The 19093-nt window shown below is 45.2% G+C and overlaps 1 protein-coding gene across 1 annotated transcript; it reads left to right on the top strand.

Annotated features, from left to right (window-relative positions):
• The first annotated feature begins 1371 nt into the window (after window positions 1-1371).
• On the top strand, window positions 1372-18625 carry CIPC (CLOCK interacting pacemaker). Its single transcript, XM_016220307.2, has 4 exons — window positions 1372-1446; window positions 7539-7726; window positions 11908-12077; window positions 15138-18625. The coding sequence occupies exons 2-4, from the start codon at window positions 7591-7593 to the stop codon at window positions 16023-16025; spliced, it is 1194 nt and encodes a 397-aa protein (XP_016075793.2). The 5' UTR covers window positions 1372-1446; window positions 7539-7590; the 3' UTR covers window positions 16026-18625.
• The last annotated feature ends 468 nt before the right edge of the window (window positions 18626-19093 follow it).

Raw genomic sequence — 19093 nt, 5'->3', positions numbered from 1 at the left:
GTAAGAGAACGCATGTAAAGTTGTCTGGCTCTTAATTACTTGGTAATTGTTAACTATTGTTCGTAGTCCCTACGTCCCCTAAACAAAAGCCTTCTATTTTGTAGGCTTTCAATTTTTACTTGTTGGTAGAGCTTATGCTAATACATTCATACCTAGTAATGCATTAGCATTATGTATGTCTGGAGGACTGATTAACTCTGACCTAGCAGCACTTAGAAAGGCTTGGATTACCTACATAGGGCCAGTTCTCCGTCATTATCCAGATCAGCGCTGTCCAATACAACTTTCTGTAATAGTTGCAGTGTGCTATAATCTGGGATGTCCAAGAAAGTAGCCACTAGCTACATGCGGTTATTGAGGACTTCAAATGTGGCTAGTTCATCTGAGAAGCTGACTTTTTATTTAATTAGTTCAATACCCTCTGATGATTAGCACTACCCTATTGGACACAGCACCTCTGGAACTTGCCTCCTCCTGCCAGCTTCTTTAGATTGTGTCCCCTTTTGTACCAGTAAAGGAATATTTCCTAAATAAGTAACCCTCACTGATTCAAAGCCTCACAACTTCAACTGCTCCCAACCCCTTTTATTCATTAGCGGTTGCACGTATCTTCATTGCGTCGCTTCACCCAGAGCTGGCATGAAAATAGTATCCATTTAAAACTCACTATCTCCGGCAGTCGCACAGGACATAGTGACTTACACAGGAAATGACAAAAATACTGATTGCGTCCGCGTCTGGTGGAGCTCAGTCTGTGGGGGTAGGGAACGCCAACCAGCCGCCTAGACAGAAACGTGGCAGAAACGTGACCGGCGCGCAGGGCACGCCTCCACCCGGCCGAGGGGCGAGGAAGCCGGCCACATGTCCGCCCACGCTCGGCCCCGCCACCGCGGGCTCGCGTGCCAGTCAGCGTGGCCTGTCCTTGTCGCCAGCCCTAACGGTGTCCGGGCGCACAAAACGAGAGCCCACCTCCACCGGCTCACGCAGTGGAAACATGCCTCCCGCCCTGGCTGCTAGAAGCTTCGGCAAACCCCGCCTCGAAACCGTGCCCCAACCGCTCGAGTCTCAAGGTCCCCCCCCCTTCAAAATGGCGACGGGGCCTGGGAAGCAACCATAGAGACCGGCGGAGAGAGCGCCGACTCTTCGGGACGTACGCGCGCCCTGAGAGGCTTGCGGGGCTCGCGTTCCGGCGGAGGCGGGAACAGGGTGAGCCTCTAGGGGCCCCTCTAGGAGAAGAGCAAGCAGCCTCCATGGTGCCGGGTCCTCCAGCCGGTCACGTGGCTGGCGGAAGCCGCTGCGGAGGCGGAGGGAGGAGAAAGGGGCGGGAGGCGGAGGGGATTGCTGGAGACCCGGCGATGACTGGGTTGTCATGGAGCTGCGGGGACGGGCTGGCGCATGCGCCACCTGACCCGCAGGCTGATCTTGGAGTGGCGACCCCGGCCCCAGGTGAGAGAGGGAGGGCAGGGCGCCCGGGGTGAGGGTTTGGGCGAGGAGCGTGGGCAGAGGAGGTGGGGGTAGGGGAAAGAAGAAGGGGCGCGAGGTAGGCAAGAGGGAGATCCGGGACTTTGGGGGGACAGAGGGCCAAATGGTGGGAGCGGAGAGTGTGCGTCCCTCCTCCATTTAGTTGGTTTTGCTGTGAGGGGTGAGAGTGCGTGGGAGGGGGAGTCACGGGTGAGAAGGGGGCTGTGTACCGAGAGGGGGCTTGTGTGAGGTGCCGGCGGGGTGAGACCATTCGGGCAGGTGGGCCGCGGTGTAGCCCTGGAAGTAACAGCCTGCTGGGCTTCTGGGCAGGGGGAGAGCCTGGAGGCCTCCTGCCAGGCTGTGAACTGCCGGGCAGGGAATGGGCACGTGAGTGGGCACGGGAGCTGGTAACCTGGTAAGGGTACTGCGACTCCAGTTTGGAGTTGTGGGTAGCGCCCCTTTCTGGGTCTGGGGCACAGGTGTGCTGTCTTTTCTAGAGACCTGCTGTCACTAACTTGGCTGGTTATTTCTCCTGGGTGGCTAGGTGGCCAGGCATGGTGCCAGGGGTGGGGGAGGTGGAGAAGAAGTGCCAGGTAAGGAGTTAGTGGGTGGGTTGAGGGGAGCTCTGATCAAGGCCCAGGGTACAGGCCGAAGTCAGTCTCCCCATTATTGCCCAAATCCTGGCAGTATGCATTGCCTGGGTGTTTGCCCTGGGAGGCTGGTGGTATGCCAGGCACAGCACAGTCCTAGGGTCTGCCCAGTTCTTCCCTGCTAAGCTGGCAGGCTCAGATACCTGGAGGATACTCCTGCTGTCTGGCACAGATGCAGCGTTGGCTGGTGCAAATGGGGAAGTGGGCACTGTTACTGTGCACCCTTGGGAAGCAGGGGATTTGAAGGAAGTTCTCTAATCATCTTCTCTCTGGAAGAGGAGAATGGAATGAGCCATACCAGGTGCCAAACAGAGGACATTGTATGGGAGTGGGGTTTAGGACCTTTGACATGAGTTTTTGCAGCCAAGTTGAAGAATGAAAATGGATGTGAAGAGAAAGATGGAAATTAAAGATTTAGGTAGATCTGGGGCATGTGAGTGTGTGTGTAGGAGGGGTGGTGTTCTCTGTTAAAATACACAGACATTTCCCCAGAATAGTATCTCCAAATATGCAGACCAAGAGAAAATGACTTCAGAGAAAATCTAGTAAAGTATTTATAATTCTAACTAGGATTACTCATGGTTTTCTGGGCAGTAAGATCTTAATTTTTTATGGCCTTGTCCCTTTATTGTGTTTAAGTGTCTGCTTGGGCTTTCTCCTCACAACTCTGTCCAGGCACGGGTGTTACACATGTGACACATTTTAAAGGGAACTTAAGCTCTCAGGAAAGTTGCCAAGTATCTATAAAAGGAGAAATCTGAGAGCAACATTTCAGATCCTTTCCTTGTAAACCTTGGGTCTCCTTTTTATCATAAGCCTAAATCATCATAGAGATTGTGTTTGGGTTAGACCAACCTTTAATTTGGTTGATGGATTTATCCGTGAGTTTTCGTCTTAGAATAAGGGGTAGATGAGAGATCTTCCCTCAGGAGACCAGAGCTGGGTGTTAGATCTTGAGGTGACCATGGTGTTTGGAAATGCAGAACCTTGACCTTCAAGCTGTTCAGGTATTTCAGTGACAGCTAAGCTGCTAGGGCTGTCAGTGAGGCTCAGCAAGACAGGAGATTTGTAGGAATTTATTATTCTGTTGAGTACCTCACACATATTGTTGGGAGCTGAGGTTGCAAAGATAAAAAAAATAACTGTTGAAGTTGAGGAGACAAATAATTAGACTCTAATGTTAGAAGTGCAGAAATAGAAGAGCCAAGCGAGCACTAGTTAGAATTTTATCTTACACCCGTTTATGTAAGCCTCTATGTTTATGTTCACTTTCCATGATAAGTTTTAGTACATACTGTTCTCTCTGGGAACCTTTGGACACACTGTTGAGAGGCCCAATTAGGGTTGATTCTGACAGTTGGGGAGCTTAAGTTGGAGTCCTTTTAATGCAGTCAGGCACATGAGGATCTGAGATATTTGTAAGGTAGTGTTAATGGTTTCCAATCTACGCCAGGAAGCAGACAGTGGGTAAGAGCTTGGTAACCCATTTTCAACCCCTAGTCAGCTTATCAGCATCTATCTATATTGTAAAATAATACCAAGGAGGAAAACCTTGAGGTTTTCAGACTTTGCCATTTGTGTGGCCCTGGGTTTGAGAGCCCCAGTAATGCCATCCCCCTGCTTCTGTCCTGTGGACAGCCCCATCTGGTGCTGTGTATGAGTGGGCCTATGTTTACTGGCTAATTGATGTCCTCAGTACCACTTCTGGGGAGGAAGTGCCTCTCTTCTCAGGACAGCGAGGTCAAGGTGGGTTGTAGACCTTCATTCTCCATCTTTTTTGAACTTCCCTGGGCATTAAGGCTTTCTGCTGCATAATGAGAACTTAGGACAGAGGCTTTCACATTTTTAGTCACTTTCATATCCAAAGTAGTTAATTTACTATTCTAAAGTAGACTATGTGGTTTTTTACTTCCAACTGCTGCCAGTTCCCCAGGATCTAAAATTTTAGCGTCTGTTCTCCTTTTAACCATTTCATCAATGTTTTAGTATTTTGATTCCACGATCAATATAAGCCTGCATATTCTTGATGGGCCAGAATAAATTTCTGTGTATCTTTTGTAGCTCCATTGAGTACACTTTAATAAAGCAGCAAGACCTTTCTCCCCTGGTCACAAGGATTGTAGAAGACTAAATTGGGATGTTTTATCTAAAATACCTGTAAAATAATCCGTATTTTGTAAGATAATGTTAAACTTTGTCAAATTCTTAACCAGTTGCAACTAACATGAGCTACTCTCCTAATCTAAATCAACAGGAGGGTCAATCAGACTTGAATGATAAGTTTAATTGCCCATCCACAAGCTACATCTACTTACATTTTGAAGAAACTTACCCACTTTCAGACAGTATTATTTCAGGGAAATGAAAACATGCACATTTGTTGATTTTCATACAGAAGGATTCTGATTTAATTAGGGATACACGTTTACATTTTAGTCTATTTTTTAAGCTGCACTGTCTATGCTTTCGAACTTCCTGGCCTTCCAGTAGAGAGGTGTTACTTTTGCAAAGTGCTGTACAAGATGTGACAGTGCCATTGTTTATCTTCTGTGCATATAGGACTAAACCTCTGACCTGTCAAAGAGTGCTTAGTTTGACATAGGGAAACCAGTTCCCTTAAATGAGTTTGATATGGTACAAAATAATTTTTACTTGGAATTGTGTTTAGGATTTAGTCTCAGATCAGTGTGTGTTCCCTTTAGTCCACTTGTACTGTATGCAAAAGTGTGAGCAAGAGGGTTGCTCAAGGACACCCGTAAGCATCCTTGTCTTCTATTTAATTTTATTTCTAATCCTTCCTCTGCTTCTGGAATAGTTGATGTTCTTCACAAGATCGTGATTAGCAGAAATGTTCAGACTTGGCATTTTGGGGTGTTCCAGATATAGTGCTGTTTGGCAGAGGGCTTGTGTTTCTCTGCACTCAGGATAAGTGTATGGAGCTGCGAGGGGATTGTGAATTAAAATGCCACCAGGCTTTGCTTACACCTACTGTCTTAGTCTATTTGGGCTGCTATAACAAAATATCACAGACTGGGTGGCTTATAAACAACAGGAATTTATTTCTAGTGATTCTAGAGGCTGGAAGTCTGAGATCAGGGTACCACGTGGCCTGTGAGGGCTCTCTTTCAGGTCACAGACTTCTCATTGTATCCTCGTGCAGTAGAGGGGCTAGGGAGATCTATCAAGTCTCTTATATGGCACTAATCCTGCTTATGAGGGCTCCACCCTCATGATTTAAGCACCTCCCAAAGGGCCCACCTCCTCATACCATTATCTTGGGGGGGTTAGGATTCAACATATGGATTTGAGAGGAACACAAACATTGAAACCAGCACTTACCCAGTTTTTTTATCATTGTCATTTTCCTTGCTGGCCTCCTGTTGTCTTTGGCCCTGTTGTATCCCTTGTGTTCTTATCTTGCTGCCATTCCTTAATGCGTCAGATGGCCTTGTTAAAATATCTGGAATGTTTTCCGCCTCTGCCACCCCTTCGAAGGGCCCATTTGTCTATGTCTTTGCACTGTTAGCTTAGTTATGGATTTGCTATGGACTAGCTGTGTGTCACTGGGGCAAGTCTAGGCTTCTTCCTGTGCTCCCAGCAGGTACATGTGACAGCCTACCGAGCACCTCCACTTGCATGACCCACAGTTGCTTCTCTCTACATGGCCTAAAGAACCAGCCTAGCCAACCCACCATAGGCCTTCTGTGTTCTTCTTGGCTCCACCATCTATCCCCCAATATACAATCACAGAGCCCCATCAAGTTGGCCTCCTAAATATGTCTCTAGTCTGTTCACTTCTCTCCAGGTTCACTGCCACCACCTTAAGTCACCTGGACTACATAGTAGTTTAGAAGTATCTAGGTGATCTCAATGCCACTCTCGCCTCCCCCTACTTTAGCCTCAGACCAGCACCCAAATGCTTTTAAAATGCAGGTCCAATCTTGTCACTCTTCTGGTTAAAATCCTTCTGTGACTTCCTATCGCTCTTAGGTTAATACCCAAAGCCTTTGCAACATGGGTTACAAGGCATTGCTCCTGTGGCCCACACCAGCCCTTCTAGTATCACATGGCTTCTACCCCCTGCACTGTGCTCTCGCCTCCCTGGCCTTTCAGCTCTTTGAATGTGTCAGGCTCCTTTCTCCCTTAGAGCCTTCACACTTCCACACCCCACCTGACCCCCTTCTCCCAGCCAACTTCCAAACTTCTGCTAAAACCCATTAACTCTATCTCACCGTCCAGGTCCCAACTTCCTCGGGAAAGCCTTCCCTTCTCTGTCCCCCCAGACTGTTAGTCCCTCCCTTTCATAGCTGTTATCAAAATAGTAATTAATTGTGTGCTTACTTGATTAATGTCTGTCCATCTTAGAATGTAAGCTCAAGGAAGGTAGACCATGTCTATTCGATTCACCCTGTATCCCCAGTCCTAACACAATTCTTGGTTCGTAGTGGGCACTCGGTAAACATTTTTAAAGGACTGAATGTAACTTATCTGCACCTCAACTTCCTCCTCTGTAAAATGGGATAGCAACAGAGGAGGATGTGAGGCTCAAGTGAGATAACATTAACAGCAATAAGGTGGTGGGCTTTTATACAAGCAAAGCACTATTCTATATGATCTTATTTGTGTGTAAAAGTGCTTTTTTTAAATGTTAACATTTTTATTTTATCTTATTTTTAATATGTCTTGATTTGAGAGAGAAGAAAGGAGAGAGAGATTGAGAGAAAGAGAGATATAGAGGTAGAGATAGAGATATAGAAACATCAATGATGAGAGAGTCATTGATCAGCTGCCTCCTGCACAGCCCCTACTGGGGGATCGAGCTCGCAACCTGGGCATGTGCCCTGACCAGGAATTAAACCTAGATCTGGATCATAGGTCCACGCTCAACTGCTGAGCCACACTGGCCGGGCGTAAAAGTGCTTTTTAAGCCAAAAAGTAGCATGCATATAAAAGGAGTTGTTTTTACTCTGTTCAGTAAAACATCCAAAGAAGTGAAAGGTTAATTTGAGAAAACATACTATGGGAGGTGGCGGTAAGTCAGGAGTCGGCAGATGTATCCTGGGAAAGCAAGCCGTGTCCCAGATGGGCATTCCCTCTGCTCTCCTCCCTCAGGGAGCAGGGTGAGTTACCCAGTCCAGAAACCTAATCAAATGTGCCTTTGTTAGCCATTTCAAAGCCTCCACTGAATGTGGACTGTGTGTGCCTTGAATTTGTAATGGATTTAGAGGGCAGGGAGAGGACAGTGAACCTCCTTTTGAGTGGACACCCTTCTTCAGTAAACTTAAAGCCTTTTCAGTTGAGATCTCTGAGGAAATGCAGAGGAAGTGGGTGAGGCCAGTGTTCTTTGCCCTTTCTTTACTCACCATTTCGGTCACCTGTTTCAGCTCTCTAGGTAGTGACTTCTTATGTAATTGTTGTTTTTCACAGGGCAGTCCAGATGAAAAGAGTACTGGTGAATTCACTTTCAGCCCAGTGAAAAATGGAGAGGAAAAACCCATCCAGAGAGAGCCCCAGAAGACTCTCGGCCAAACCAGGCAAAGGCACAGAGATGAAAAAAGTGGCTCGTCAGCTCGGCATGGCAGTGGCCGAGTCAGACAAGGACTCTGGATTTTCAGGTTAAAAATGCCTTGTTCTTTCTACATTGTAATGAACAATTTGCCTGAAAAAGGTCCTTCCTAAAACTCATTTGTGTGATGAGGATGGGAAGCTTTCACGTACAGAATAAGTAAATATCTGATCTCTTAAAATGGTCATTCTGGTGCCGTCAGAGTCACCGTGGGGTTAGTTCTGAAGGAATGACTTGACATCTTTCAACTCAGACTCTCAGTTTTAAATCTACATTTCCAAATGTTGCAAGTGGTTACTGGAAAAAATATTTAAGTACTCATAATTCTGTTGTCTTAGCTCCTTTTTCATAAGAATAGTTACATTGCAGGAAAAAGGACTGCATGTTGTCACCATGTAATAAATTAAACAAAAGTAATATATAATTTGTTAACTTTTTTGCTAAGAAAGATGTTTTGCTTTGTTTAAAAATGTTTCCCCTCTACAACACATCCTGCCAGTACCCATGCATTTTGTGTTTGAACTATGAGCCTCCCAATTCCAAACTTGAGTATCTATTAGAGACAAGAAAGTCCTTACTAGTTTCTCTAAACCTTACCTGAAAGGGCTAGCTGCACACCCAGTGAGCCTTTGAATTTTGTGCTGAAGCTCCTTTTTATTTCCAGGTCTGAGGGTAGTGGCTTGACACTAGACTCTAAGTCTAGTGTCAACATTTTGGCCCAGGGGATGCAGAAGGTGATGCTAGGAGATTCTGGCCGGGTTAGCATCCTGGGATGGAGCCTTCTCTGAAAGGAAGATTTATGTTATCCAGCCTCACAGTGACTAATCATCCTATTGATTTATTAACTTATAGTGAGAAATACAGCTATTAGGAGTGCTAGATCTGCCTCATCCTTGGATTGGTATATTATATTTTCTCCCTGTAGGCAGGCTGCGTGAGAAGCGAAATTATAAATAGACTGTTGCTCAGAGAGGAACAGAGCACCTACTGACCGAGGGATTAGAATAAGGACAGTCCGGGAAGCGAGGGCCAATGTGTAGCCTTTGGGTTTTGCTTCTCTATTGCTTAGTGTTTCTCAAGCTCGCCTCATCATAAGCTCATCTAAGGCATTTGTTAAAAACACTCCTCTCTTGGACATTGTGATGTTGAGGGTCTTGGGGGAGGTCCTGGAATGTGGGTTTTATTTTTCATAAGTGTCTGTTGATTTGTGTAATCAGACAGACTTGGGAAACGTTGCAGGCTTATTGTCTCTGTTTTTTCTTTTAATGTCACGTTTGTTTTCATCTGTGTTTCATATCACGAAGGTAACACATGCTCATTGTAGAAGCTTAGAAATGGAGAAACATGTAAAGAAAAATATAAACGTTATCCATCATCCCACCACCTGTTTTTTTCAATACTGTTGACATTTTGGTACCTCTCTCTCCAACACTTCAGGCCACTTGTTTTCTAGGATGTCCCAAAGTCCGGATGGTGTTTCTGATCGTTTTCTTATTCTCTGTGTACAAGTGCTTTAAGAAGTATTGTGCTATTCAGATGTAAGGCAGTGCTAAAACTAATCAAACTGCTTGTGCTCCAGAAAGTGAACCGCATGAATGCCTGCATCTGGGCCAGGTGCCGGTGATTTCGTCACTGCCTGAGTTGTTATTTCGGTTACCTTACAGAATGATGTAACCCGAAATTTTTATTTACCTACAGTCCATATTCAGAGTTTCCCCATTGTCCCAGTAGTGTCCTTTATAGCTGTGAATCTTTTTGTCTGTCTGTTCTAGATCCAGGGCCCACTGAAGATTGTACTATTTTATTTCGTTGTCCTGTCTTTTTCATCTTAGTTAGGCTAGCACAGCTCCCTTACCTTTCCTTTTCTGTCCTTTCCTGTCTTTTTTTCTTTTTTATGACATTGACATCTTCGAATGACTTAGGCCTGTTGTTTTGTAGAATGTCCCACACTCTGGATTCTTTGGTAACTTCCCATTACTGCTAGAGTGAGGACAAGCGTTTTTACCAGACTACTACATTTTCTGTTACAGCCTTCTCGTTGCACACATAAGAGCACTCTTAAGTTTGTCTTATTCTTGGTGATGCTCTGGTTGGTCACTTGGTTAAGGTAACATATACCAGATTTCTTTACTGTAAAAGTACCCTTTTCTCTTTGTAATTACAAGGAGTTTATGAGATGACATTTTGAGATTGTGTGACGACTATTCTGTTCCCCAACAAACTCTTGACCTGTGGTTTTAGCATCCATTAATGATCCCCACCTGAATCAATCACTGCATTTGTGGTTTAAAAATGGTGATCTAACTCTGTTATTCCTTGTACATTTTATTAGCTGACATTCTTCTGTAAAGAAGCTCTTTCTCTCCTCCAACCCCCCCCCCCTTTTTTTTAATCCTCACCTGAGGATATTCCCTCCATTGCTTTTCAGAGAGAGTGGAGAGGGGAGAGAGAGAGAGAGAGAGAGAGAGAAACATCGATGTGAAAGAGACATCGATTGGCTGCCCCCCACACGTGCCCCGACCAGGGCAGGGACCGAGCCTGCAACCAAGGTACGTGCCCTTGGCTGGAATCAAACCTGGGAGCCTTCAGTCCACAGGCCGACACTCTAACCACTGAGCCAAACCGGATAGGGCCAGCCCCTTTTTTGGGTATCACTGTGGTTCATGGAATTCTTTTGTAATTCAGTTTGTCAATCCATTATCACTATTCTTTTTTTTTTCTTTTTTTTTAAATTTTTATTTATTTATTTTATAGCTTTATTGCTTTCAGAGAGAGGAAAGGAGAGGGAGAGAGAGAGACAGAAACATCAATGATGAGAGAGTCATTGATCGAGCCCGCAACCCGGGCATGTGCCCTGACCAGGAATCGAACCCCGATTGACTGGATCCTAGGTCGAAGCTCAACCGCTGAGCCACGCCCGGCCAGGTCATTATCACTATTCTTTTCAGTACTCAGAATGTCCCAGATTTTGCGAGTGGGAGTCCCTTCTAGTTAGCGCATGTATCTTTTCCAGGTGCCTCCATTTGTGTTTGAGTACTTCCTTGCTTTCTGGGACAATAAGATATCTAGGCTCATTTTGTACCTTCCCTGCCAAAGACTTGGCATCCAAGGAGGCCTGGTTTCCTTTTCATGCAGAACAACATTTAGAAACCAAGACCCAGGCACCCGGTATGCCCTTTGCTCCTGAGGCCTTCGTTTCTGGCCTAATGGTTCTTAACTAGAGGAGCACATTTGGATTGCTTGTGGTGTTTTGTGAAAATGTACCTGCCTGGGTACCAGATAAATCAATTCAGTAGATTGAGGGGACGACCCCAACATCTGTAATTTCTAAAAAGCATCATTGGAGATTCTGACTTAAGTGCAAGTGTTGACAGTTGCTCTCATTTAAATTAAAGTCACATTCAGGGCCTGCCTCATCCAGATTACTCTGAGATTCTTCATGAGCGTTTAGGGTATCCCCAGACGCCTTGTAGCAGGGTTACAACAGTCTGTGGGTTGGCTCCAGCAGATAGCTAATTAAGTCCTTTTTGATGGATTTCACGAAGGGCAATCTTATTTTCTTTGCCTTGGAGAGTATCCATCATCCAATGTGCAGGATCCCCAGTCAGCCTGTTTGCCTTTAGGGCACCAACAAAGGAGGTGCCTAACCAGTAGAGGGAACAACAAAGATAGACACAATTTAAACTTCAGCTTTGATGAACTTATCCAGAACTTACAGTTAGAAAACTTAGGAAGAACTATTTTAATTTTAGCATGGATGTAAGTTTCGAGGTTTACCAGTTGGTTTTGTTTTTATTTTTATAATTACATCTTGTGACCAGAGCCTCTTAAAGGCCTTAATCTTGCCCCAGGCCATGCACACACTCCCCTCTCCTTTTAGCAACAAGGTTCTGGAAAGTAATGAACTACTTTGAAGCCATCTACCCATTCTCCTGTAGACTAGTGATAATCACTTCCACATAAACCCGAATGGATACAGGCTTATGTCTGTAAGACAGGTAGAAAGGAGTCCTAGGACAGTCATTCTTAATCTTTTGGGGTGGAAGTGATAATTATGGACCCCATTGAGAATCCAGGGAAAGCTAAAGATCCTCTCCTCAGAAAAATTCACCAAAACCTATCTCACAAATGTTCTGTTGAATTTCAGGGGGTCCTGCCACTCCCGAAGAGGCTTGGTTGAGAGCCCCTAGCCTAGAGCCTGGGTGAACTGACCGTTTTTCTGCCCACCAGATGGAAGTTCGGAGTGTCTGAGCTCCGCGGAGCAGATGGAGTCTGAGGACATGCTCAGTGCCCTAGGCTGGGGCCGGGAAGACAGGCCAAGACAGAACTCCAAGGCTGCAAGCAGTGCCTTCCCCACACTGTCCCCCATGGTTGTCATGAAGAACGTGCTGGTCAAACAGGTGAGGAGGAGTGCATCTTCTGATGTCCACAAATTAAAGTGCCTGAGCTTCCTGTGTGCAGAGGCTCCTCCTTTCTGCCCAGGAGGGATTTTAGAAGCAAACACTAGAGCCACACTCTGTCCTGGGGAGAGGATGTTTCCTTTCAACTACTGACAGTGTTTTTAAAAAGGACTACAAGACAGCAAGACTATTTTATATCTGCATCTCTAGTTTGTCCAAAGGGACCTGGGAATTCTTTAGTCATGTATAAAAGAACTAAGCAGAAATGTCATAACTTTCATAGTGCAGTTAATATATGACAGAATTTAGGGTATAAACAAAGGAATCTATTTTTAATTTGAAATGCCCTGGGAATTTAGAAATGTAGGATGCATTTATTTGAGAAGTGGAAGCAGTTTCCATGTTTCTTGTATCACATTCTGAGCCTTTTCTTAGCAGTCAGCCAAGGACATGTCGTTAGTGGAAAAGCAGCTCTTGGGTTTAGTTATGGCTGTCCCAGCAAGGCTGCACATCATTGCTGTGGAGCTGAAGAGTACCCTGTTTGGGGCTTGATTACATAACTATGCATAATAATACATGATGATTGTCCAGATATGCAAAAAAGGAGGATTTCGATGAAAATCTAAGTCCCCATGTTTGAAACAGAGAACTTAATCATATGAACTGCTTTCAAGAACATTTAACCTTACCCTGCTTTGTTCTAAAATATATCAGCTCTCACGTGGGTCCATTGATGAGGCTGCTTGAAGCTAGTGACATTTGAAATTGGCGTCATGTTATTGACCTTTCCACCTTAGGTAGAAGAGCATACATGGCTGTAGCCTGACATGAAACCTTAATGTCTTAACTATCACCTAGTTATTTCTGAGGAGCACAAACTGATTTTCAGCAAGGCAGCCTGGTGAGTTTGGAAGAATGTCAAGATTTTTGCCTAGCGAATCCCCTCTCAGCAGGAAGAACAGCTCTGCTTATTGAAATGGAGAGAGAATAAAGACACGTCACAGACCCAAAGAGCTTGTGCAGGCGCCCAGCGCTGTGATGCTTCTCAGGGCTTCCTTCCTCTCTGGCGCTGTCTCCCTGCCTCCTTCTCTGGCTCCCTTGTTTGTTGGTCTCTCTCGAGTGTCTGTGTTTATATGCCTGCCTTGTTGAAGGCAGGCTGGCAGCTCCCGGGGTGGAGAACAGCCTGCAGTTGAGGACTGAGTAGCTTTTCCAGCAGAGCTGTATTCTCCAGGACAAAGGCCTGCCAGGGAGGCTGCTGGGCTCCAGCAGCAGAGGGAGACTTGGGGGCAGGCTGACCTGATGGAGTCATCTAGGAGTTTCCTCTTGTTTTTTTACTACGCGTTAGAATCCAGCACATCCCGGGATCAAAATAGTGATGAACTTTTTAAAATCTGTGTATGTTGTGTAATGTCTTGGTTTTAGAAATTTTTCTTTTGAGGGTCTGATTCCGGTTCTGCCACATGACTGTGTGATCTTGCACGCAATTACTTAACCACTCTGCACTTGTGTTTCCTCATCTGCCACATGAAGGCTTCTGAGATTATAGCCAAGTCTAAAATCTGTCTTATGTTCCCTCAGATGATTTCAACACGAATAATATATTGTGAAGTCTAATCATTAGAACCAGCAAGCTAAGTATCTATTATGGCAGTGGGCATAGTAGCATTGTGAAGAATCCAGTGAGATCAGTTAAGGAAAGCAGTGAATTAGATATTTTCTGGATCTGTTTGCCTCGTAGGTCCACCATTAGGGCACAGGTGACTAGGGGAATAGCCTAATGTTTTGCCTCTCTGAGGTGGACTACGCTGATGTCTGCTTCAAAAGACACCCAGTTTTGGATCTGCTTGACAGGGAAGTGTGGTGCTAGGCCTAGCATTGCTTGCTTGTGTACATCCCAGAGAGTATCTGAATACCAAGAAGGCTCCAGAATGGACTCTCTGGGCCATCCCAACCTTTGCACAGGAGGTGAACTGTAGCTGGCTTCAAGTTCTAGTGATGCGTTGAGGAGGCCGAAATGTGTGCAAATGGTGTGCGTGTGTGGGAGGTTGCTTGCTTCAGCTAGTCCGATGAGCGCCCACCAAGAGCCTCTGTCAGGCTCTTTCTCTGCCCAGCCTTCACACTCGTATCTTTGGGACCAGGTTGGAACTGGCCTGGCTTTTAAATATTGGAAATGGATAGCCACACCCTTCTTTATTAGCTTTCCATTGGACTCAGTACTTTAATTTAAAAAAATGTATAACTGAAGAGTGATAAGACAAAGGCAGTGTAGCAAAATGGTTAGGATGGGATTTAGAGTCACCCCACCTCTGTCACTTAGTATCTTGTTGACTTAAAGTAAGTTATTTCAACTTTCTGCACCTCAGTTTTCTATTTGTGAAGGAAAATGATGACTACCTCATGAGGTTGTTATGGAAACAACCCATGGGAAACATCACACACAGTGCTAACCTGTAGTGAGCACCAGTACACGATAACTGTTATCTTGAGTGGTTTTATGATTATCGGGTATTACTGCCTTAAAAAAGGGGCCCATGAACTCCTGACAATATGTAGTGTTTTAATCAGAAGTTGTGTTCAGGTAAAAGAGGGTCCAGATGTAACTAAATGAAGACAGACTCTGGTGTAAAGTCACATTTGTAGTCTTGAGATGAGCACATTTTAGCTACAACAAGATATTACCCTATCTCTATTTTTATTGCCTCATTTGTGACCTTAAGTATGTCATTACTTCACCTACTTTCAATTTCTTTTCCTGAGTGATAGCACCTGAAAAAAATAGATATTTCCTCCAGTTTTCCCTTAGGAAAAGTAAAAAGGGAAGGAAGGGAGGGGAAAAAAAAAAAAAAAAAGAAGAGAAAAAAGAAAAGAAAATTACGATAGCAGGCCCAAATGGATTTTTAAGCCACTTCTCCAGTCACATTCCAGAGAAAGGGCTACCCCGTATGCAAGGGACCTCTGTACTTGAAATTGTTGTAAATCTCTGCTTTGCGCCTTGACAGAGCTTGGAGCATCTCTTCTTCAGCAGGTAACAAGCAGTATGCTGTTTTTGTCTGCTTTCAGGGCAGCAGCTCATCCCAGCTCCAGTCGTGGACTGTCCAGCCCTCCTTCGAAGTGATCTCGGCACAGCCACAGCTTTTATTCCTTCACCCTCCTGTACCATCTCCTGCCAGCTGTCATGCTGGTGAGAAAAGGTCTGACTCCAGGAACTACTTGCCCATTCTGAATTCTTACACCAAAATAGCCCCACACCCAGGCAAAAGGGGCCTCTCCCTTGGCCCAAAAGAAAGAGAACGTGGAATGCAGAAGAAAATCTGTACTGAGAGACCTGGATCCAGCTTACCCACCAGTGAGCCCACCAAGACGGGTGCTGTGTCATCCAGCCCCCCGACTGCAGCCCCCCCCAGTGCCAAGCCAGCGGAGGACTCAGCTCTGCAGGGTGTGCCCTCCCTGGTGGCAGGTGGAAGTCCCCAGACTCTTCAGCCAGTGTCCAGCAGCCACGTGGCTAAAGCTCCCAGTCTGACCTTTGCTTCCCCTGCCAGCCCTGTCTGTGCATCAGACAGTACTCTGCATGGGTTAGAGAGCAACTCCCCGCTTTCACCACTGTCAGCTAATTACAGCTCACCTCTGTGGGCCGCAGAGCACCTCTGCCGCAGCCCAGACATCTTCTCGGAGCAGCGGCCCAGCAAGCACAGGCGCTTTCAGAACACCTTAGTGGTCCTGCACAAGTCTGGCTTGCTGGAGATCACTTTGAAAACCAAGGAGCTGATTCGTCAGAACCAGGCAACGCAGGTGGAGCTAGACCAGCTGAAGGAGCAGACCCAGCTGTTTATCGAAGCCGCCAAGAGCAGGGCTCCGCAGGCTTGGGCCAGGCTTCAGGCATCGCTAACATCAGGGTCTAGCCATGCTGGCCGTGACCTCGAAGCATTCCCTGGTCACCCAGACATATAGCACAGGAGGCAGATTTTCCTGTTACCTGAGTGGTTCTTTTTAACTCTCTTGCCGTTATCTTACTCCTGTTTCCCAAAGCTTATGTAAGAGCTTGTCCTCCTATACTTACACTGTTCAGTGGTTCACTTATGAAGCCACATGCCAATACCTGGCTGCTGTCTTAACCTGTGGTCTATGCACAGTTTACATGTCTCTGTTCCACTGAGGACCTCAGATTCGGGATGTCCTTGAGTCCCTTTTCCTTAGCCTGCAGGCACTGGGGTGGGTCACGGGGCAAAACAGGAGAGAGGAGTGTGTGAAGCTCTTCTAGCTGCCACCTCCCACCATCCCACTCACTAACCGTGATCAGAGGTGCAGTGGCATGGATGAGTGCACTGAGTGACACCTGTCAAGCCAGGGAGTAGGTGACAAGGATCCCTTCACAGATCTTCCCTTGAATATCTTAGAAGTAAGAGGAGGTGTGTTTGCATTCCTCTAAGCACCATGCCATTTGGGCAAAACCTAAAATACTTTGGGCGCAGGTTGGGCCCAGGATGCAAACGCTTAATCACTTAAAGCTTTGTTTCCTTAAACTTGAAAGTCAAGGGGAAAGGTGGTACCATTTAACTCTGACACTTTCATCACAAACCTGATTTCAGCTGGTAGGCAAAATAACTTCAGATTTTTAAAGTATGGAGCGGATGCAGCACCATCTGGAGTTACAGTCGATGAATTGCTTTTTTTGAATTAGAATCTGAAGAAACACATGGTCAGTATCTGTTGGTCAGGAGCTGGAAGATTCTGGTAATTTGTGCTTTTTTTCTTTCTCCTTTTGAAACAATACAACCTGTTTTAGATATGAAAATCTTAAAGGCAGCTTCATGGTTCCCGAGAGTGAGTGAGTGAGTGTAAGTTAACCCTGTGCTGCCTCTTTTTCTTTGGTTTTTCTAAAAGAGAAAAGAAGTGATTATTCAGCTCCATAGACTTGGGATTGAAATCATCCTGAGGTTATGAAACACAAGCCCCCCCCAAATTGGAAAACATTCTTATCAGTTTCGCCTCTAAAGTTTTTGTGGGTTGCACGTGTCTCTCAGTGACGTGGAGCGATCGGCAGCAGCGTCCTCTGTGTTTCTGCCACGTGCTGGGTGTTGGCAGCAAACCCAGAGGCGTGGTGTTGCTCATGTGAAGTTCACCTGGGGAGGGAGGCTGTGATGAGAATTCACAGATGATACACATTCTTTTGGCTTTGTTGTGAAGCTAAACTGGATTTCCAGTAGGAAAACTTCAGACTTTCTCTTCACTTAAAAATTCCATCCCCTTGAAAATCTAAATAATAATTCTGGATGGCCAGCTTTTCCACAGGAAAATGTTCTTGAAGTTTTACCAAGGCTAGAAAGAAGTTAAAGCTCATTCTTGCTAGATAGTGATAACTTGAACATAGTTGAAAAATTGCGAGGTTTTGGATGGCCTCCACTTTGTTCTCAAACATGTATGAGTTAGGTAAGACTGATTTAGAAATAAACAACCTGGTAAAATCTCTAGACTCCTGATCGACGCAGAATTATTACCTGTCATTTGCTTTCTGAAAGAGTTTCAAAAATCAGGGCCAATGTGTCTTTAAACAGACTCAGCTCCTTTGACTAATTTTGTCTTGGCCTACCCGCTTCGCCTCTCTGAGTCTCTGTGGTACTACGGCAGCTCTGCTCTGCACACCACGCCAGGAAGCTTCCTTTTTGGCAGAATAAGTTTGGCAGCAGAGCTGGAGAGACAGGTGCATTCAGAACAGCCTGGGCACGAGTCATGAGTCTTACTGAGTGTCAAAATCTGAGCACAGTTGCTGAAAATGAAATTTATTCCATTGGAAAACCCTCTGTAGGGCTCTAAGCCTCTTGGACTCTTCTTCCTAGATTAAGATTTGCATTTCCCTTTCTGTTGCGGTAAAAGATGATGAAAGCCATCATTGATCCTCACTTCTCTGGTTTTATAACTTAGTGCTGGAAGTCTTTCTAATCTCTTAGCATGGGTGCTTTTTCCCTAGTGGAGCTGGAGGTAGGTGAAGCCAAGTAGAGAAGCTAGATCTTGGAAGGAGAATCCGTGGAAGCTAGCAGGCATTTGGGGCCAGAAGCCAGATCAGCGAATGGAGGAGCCTTGGAGTTGACCACAAAGATCTCTGGTGGTTGCACAAGGCTGTAAGTAGTAGTGGTCTTAGCGATGCATGATTTGGTCTGGTATGATGCCCTGTGGCAGAGCTACTGTTTTCTGAATGTGCAAAGCCATTCTTAGCTCAAACCAATCCTTAAGAGAACTTCTGGCAGATTTTGTTGGCAATATTGAAGCACATCTAGAAAAAGCTGCTGATTGAATTGGTTATGGGAATGGAGTTTAATGACATTGTAATTTATTACTCTCATTGCTGTTCGTTGATTATAGTATTGTCTGACTTCACTGACTCCTTCAGCAGAAAAGTAACTTGTGCATATATCCAAGTGTTTTTCTAGCTATGAATTCTTTAGGGTAGAGATTCCTTTACCAAATGTGAATTCTTTTGAGGAAGTATGAAGTTTTGTAGACATTGACTGTGAAATGTCAGAGGAAAATAAAAGTCACTTACTTGAAAACTATTTGGCCTTTTTGCTTTATAACTGCTTAAAAATACTAAGTGAGACCTAGAGTAAATACTTGAATTAAGTTTCAAGCATATGTACAACATTTGGGCATGTTGGGATTAGATACTGAACTTGTAGAAATTCATCATTCAGACTTTTACAGTCTAAACTTAAAGGAAATACCAGCAATCTTAAGGCAAGTGAGTGGTCCAGTGTTCCACAGGATCTTGGAGGTTTCTATGGGGTAGCTTGGGAAGAGAGGAGAATATAGCCCAATGATTTCTTCCATCTGCTCTGACACTTTCACAAAGAGAATTAAGTGACAAAACTTCAGTTGTCCACTGGGATAAACTAAAGCCACTTTAAGTGAAGTTCTTTCTACAACAGAGGGGTCCTTAGCATCTCCAAGCCTCCCTCCACGCTTCTTGGAGTCGATTCCCGATTTTCTGTTGTTCCTCAAGCTTTACCTAGAGAGACTCTACA

Source organism: Miniopterus natalensis, chromosome 1, assembly GCF_054644295.1.
Source record: "Miniopterus natalensis isolate mMinNat1 chromosome 1, mMinNat1.hap1, whole genome shotgun sequence".
Classification (NCBI taxonomy): Eukaryota; Metazoa; Chordata; class Mammalia; order Chiroptera; family Miniopteridae; genus Miniopterus; species Miniopterus natalensis.
Note: the sequence above shows the minus strand (reverse complement) of the source record. Positions and strands in the feature narration are given on the sequence as shown.